This window comes from Oratosquilla oratoria, chromosome 23 (assembly GCF_046742065.1).
Source record: "Oratosquilla oratoria isolate Oo_2021 chromosome 23, ASM4674206v1, whole genome shotgun sequence".
NCBI lineage: Eukaryota > Metazoa > Arthropoda > Malacostraca > Stomatopoda > Squillidae > Oratosquilla > Oratosquilla oratoria.
The window spans coordinates 14,730,430-14,735,429 of record NC_134799.1 but is presented as its reverse complement, the minus strand read 5'-3'; the positions used below and the strand labels follow the sequence as shown (position 1 = coordinate 14,735,429).

The 5,000-nt window shown below is 45.0% G+C and overlaps 1 protein-coding gene across 3 annotated transcripts in view; it reads left to right on the top strand.

Annotated features, from left to right (window-relative positions):
• LOC143037978 (RYamide receptor-like) overlaps positions 1 to 5,000 on the top strand; it is a 127,631-nt gene that overhangs the window by 80,279 nt on the left and 42,352 nt on the right. For all 3 annotated transcript variants that reach the window (XM_076206737.1, XM_076206736.1, XM_076206738.1), the window contains exon 2: positions 695 to 1,372. In XM_076206737.1, coding sequence (XP_076062852.1) covers positions 908 to 1,372 — 465 coding nt within the window. In that variant the 5' untranslated portion in view covers positions 695 to 907. The remainder of the gene's footprint in view (positions 1 to 694; positions 1,373 to 5,000) is intronic.

Genomic DNA, 5,000 nt, shown 5'->3' with positions numbered 1-5,000 from the left:
GTATGTATGGATGGATGGATGTATGGATGGATGGATGTATGCTTTAACATTGTAAGACAATTTGCGTTCTCATGCTTGTCTATACTGCTGTATATTGGGAAATATAGCATCGGCACTATCACTACTGCTCTTGACAGCCATCAAATAATTACTACGAGCTATTCCTTCAGGCAATATACAATATAGTTAGTGCAAACAGAATTACAATAATATCATAAACTGGGAACGGCAGTGACGTAGACCCAAAACAATGCAAATACATTTGCAAATATTGATAAGCTTAAGCGCTCGCGCGCGTGTGTGTGTGTGTATGAGAAAGAGAGAGACAGAGACAGAGAGAGATGGAGGGGGGGAAGGGGAGGATAGAGAGAGGGGGGATAAAGAGAGAGAGAGAGAGAGAGAGAGAGAGAGAGAGAGAGAGAGAGAGAGAGAGAGAGAGAGAGAGAGAGAGAGAGAGAGAGAGAGAGAGAGAGAGAGGGAGAGAGAGAGAGAGATTTCTTGATTTAACACTTTCTTGCATGTGAACCCCAATGAAAAAAATTATTTTCCTTCTTTTTCATCTTAGGATATGACAGATTTTAGTATATTTCCTTATGTTGATTAGCAGGAGGAAATATTTAAAATTACAATTTCCAGGTATTAATAATACGAATCTTTTATCACACTTCCTTTTTTTTTTTTTTTTTTTTTTAAGGTGGTTCTCAAAAAGAAGGGAGAGTCCGCGTCGAAAATCCTGCCACCGGGAACCAATCTAAAAGTGTCAAAAATGGCTCAAGTGAAATAGAAAAAGAACTATGTGACATGCACATTCCCACAAACAAAAACAATGACATAGACTAAAAAAAAAAAAAAAAAAAAAAAAAAAAAAAAAAAACAGCCATTGCCCAAGCAGCGTCCGGAAGTCATCATGGAGTCCTCCGCCTTATACGAATTCTCCTCCTTCTCATCGTCCTACTCCAACTTCGAGGACGACGTCGAGCGCCCCTTCGACCCCATCGGCAGGGAAGTCGAGGGTGGAGTGTGGGACGTGGACGGCACCGAGGAAGGTGACCCTTGGATACCCCACATCGACTGGCTCCTCCTCAACATGACGGCCATGGAAGGAAACGGTGGGTTCGGCGGGGCCTTCAATGGGAACCTGTACAACCTTAACGTCACCGTATCCGACACGGACCTCTACCGGGTCCCTACCGGGATCGTTGTTCTCCTGTCCCTCTTCTATGGGAGCATATCCCTGATAGCGGTAATCGGGAACGCGTTGGTTATGTGGATCGTGGCCACGTCCCGAAAGATGCACTCCGTCACGAACTACTTCATCGCCAACCTTGCTCTAGCGGACATCATCATCGCCCTCTTTGCCATCCCGTTCCAGGTAAGCCGTGGCTTTTGTCTCAGAATGTATGTACGTAGTTGGTAGTTTCCGACAAGTCTGTCAGAAGAAAAACCATGCGAAGACGGAGCTTTTATTAGCGCGACGTTTGGCTTGTTACATATTTATCAAGTCCATGGTCTGTTCTCACATATGTGTACCACGAGTTTGCCCTTGATAAATCTGTAACAAGCGAGATGTCATGCTAATAAAGGCTCCGTCCTCACATGTTCTTCCTTTTGATATATTCGTCTCATTACTTTATTATATATTTCCTGTGCTTCACTCGCCTTGTGTGTTTATTGTTTCAGCCACCAAGCTATCTTATTCACCTGAATGAAACCAATTGGAATTTATAGGTAAGTGAAAGTCAACCAGTAATGTAACCCACCCGACTAGGATGCTACATATTCAAACCGATTTTCTTTAATACACGTGAAAAAATGGGGGACTCTGACTCGAGCCGGGTCCAGACTGAGCCTAGTGCAGCGCTGCGTGAGGCAGGTGGCAGTGTTGTTGTTGTTGTCGTTCCCTAGACTGTCTGTCCGAGCAGTCCCGTCTCCCCAAGGAAGGCCACAGCCGAAACTGGGTTTTCCCACAAATCCTTTATAGAGTGTATGTTGTGTTGTTTGCGTGCATGATTGTGTATAATGCAGTCTTCCATTATGTGTTGTATGGTATGGGGTGAAGTGTTACATCCTGGGCAGCTGTTCACAACACGGTCATCCAGCCTCTTCTGGTAGCTTAGAAGTGCTGGGTGGTGACCGCATCGCAGTCTGGCCAAGTGGACTCTGTCCTTTCGTGGGAGAGAGGATTCAGAAGGGTGGATATCAGGGGGTCTGGCATGCAGCAGTGTGTTGTCTTTCAGTGTGTTAATGGAGCGGTGAGTGATATGATTATGAATATGTTTCCGGAGGCTGGTATTTGGTGGTTGTGGAGGAAGAGAAGAGAGTATCTGTGCGTAATAAAGGTCTTTGGGTGTAGTTTTAATGTTTCTTGGTGTGTGTGGGTGTTCTGCTATGTAGTGTAGCGGGTGTGATGTGTTTGTGGTGGCTGCAGCAAGTGTTTGTGTGCCTCTCATGTCGAGGTGGTCCTTGACTTTGAGGACTTTTGTTTCATGGTGTAAATGGTCTGTAGGTGTTGTATTTGTGCAGCCTGTAATTGTTTTTAGGGCTTTGTTTTGTATGATTTGAAGGTGGCAGTGTTGAATGCAGTGCCTAGTGTCCACACTGTCTATCACCACTGACACTGTGACAGTTCTGATAGACAGAGCGAACAGTGTGACAGTTCTGATAGACAGTGTGGACAGTGTGACAGTTCTGATAGACAGTGTGGACATTGTGACAGTTCTGATAGACAGTGGGGGGCAGTGTGACAGTTCTGATAGACAGTGTGGACAGTGTGACAGTTCTGATAGACAGTGGTTGTTAGTGTGACAGTTCTGATAGACAGTGTGGACAGTGTGACAGTTCTGATAGACAGTGTGGACATTGTGACAGTTCTGATAGACAGAGTGGACAGTGTGATAGTTCTGATAGAGTAGACACTGCGATAGTTCTGATAGACAGAGTGGACAGTGCGAGAGTTCTGATAGACAGAGTGGGCAGTGTGACAGTTCTGATAAACAGTGTGGACAGTGTGACAGTCCTGATAGACAGAGTGGACAGTACGACAATTCTGATAGACAGTGTGGGCAATGTGACATTTCTGACAGGCAGTATGGACACTCGTCGTTGTATTCAACACTGCCAATTGCCTCATGCAGCGCTGCACGAGGGTCAGCGTGGACCTGGCTTCAGACCTTTGTCCATGAATGAGTGTAAAGTGATAGGACCTCCCGTCCTTTGACAGATTTACACAATCCAGAACTAATGACCTACCTTACCAATACCCAATTTTAACAACGTAGGTTACTGACATACGAAATAATAATGATACTCGTCACTGGTATATACATGTACGAGTATGCAAAAATAGGTTTGCATCAGCTTTCACAACCAAATACCTTTGGGGTAGTCTTGTATCAAGGAACTGATATGACTCCTGGAAACCACCTACCCACACACCTTTGGTCCTGCGTCCATCCTGTATGTTCAAAATGAAGAAAGAATGTAAGTAATATGACCTTCATAAGTGAGAGATTATATGCATAACATTCAAACACAAATAAATGATCTTGTGGTGGTTCTTATGTGGCAATTCTCAGGTTGTACGTGTGATTGTTATTACAGTAAACCTTTGTTATACCGAACCTCGTTACACCAAATTTCGGCTATATCGACCCTAGTGAAACCTACCGATCATTCGTCTGATAAAACGAACACGGTCGGTATATGCGATGAAAGGTTCGGTATGAACGGCGGATGCATGGAAAATTGAAATGGGTATGTACGTAGAGTACGTACTTTCGACTACAACGACCAAGCCTTCGTTTCGATATATCGAGGGTATACTGAATAAGCAGGTTCAGGAATATGCGCACCATTGTCTTTGGAAATAATTAGAGATATGGAGGGGTTTAATAAGAGAATATTCAATTACCCCTTACCTCTCCACATTTCATACCAAAGTCCTCTTTCTAAAATAACCTTACAAAACCCAATTTTGGCACAAAATCGAATCTATGTTAGTTGTGTTTTAATTTCACGCTCCCATGTCATTATCCAGGCCTTTAATTTTGACAGGATTTCTCCGCTAATGATACCACGTAACCCATTATTATCTGCCACCTGGTCTGCTGCCTCGCGGTCACACCCATCTATGGGAAAGTCTTCAGTAGTAAACCTCTAGGTAAAATCAGGAGCTGGAGTCCCGTAAGCAGCTCACTGTTGTATAACATCACTATCGCAACTCCTGCGACAGAGCTAGTGCCAAACTGTAACGACCTTGCTGTTCCTTTGGATCCAACAGCGACGTGGACAAGGGTGGGAGGGGGTGGGGGGGTCCTGCAGCTACCCATGGCTGCTGGTCATCCGCATCGTCTCGCCCTGGCTTGTGCCCTGGAGAGCGCAACATCCGTGGTAGATATGAACCAACAGAACCCATTAGAAATCAGAATAATATTTCCAATAGCATTACATGATCTACTTCACCCCGGAGCTCCAGGCGGCTTTTCTGCATCGCTAGAACGTCCCCCACCCCACTTCAATAGAATTATCTAGTCCCTTGATTCGATGTTACGCTTTCATAAAATTCTCTAACCATCTGATTACTCTCTTTTGCAGCGCTCAAACTTCCCAGTTATCCATCATTACAGTCCTCTTTTTATCTTTTAACTCCACAGTTCCAGGCGGCTCTTCTGCAGCGCTGGAACCTCCCAATTACCCACCTCTCTGATTCCTCTTTTTATCTTTTAACCCCACAGTTCCAGGCGGCTCTTCTGCAGCGCTGGAAACTCTCAATTATCCACCCCTCTGATTCCTCTCTTTATCTTCCACAGTTCCAGGCGGCTCTTCTGCAGCGCTGGAACCTCCCAGTTACCCACCTCTCTGATTCTTCTCTTTATCTTTTTACCCCACAGTTCCAGGCTGCTCTTCTGCAGCGCTGGAACCTCCCAATTACCCACCTCTCTGATTCCTCTCTTTATCTTTTAACCCCACAGTTCCAGGCGGCTCTTCTGCAGCGCTGGAAA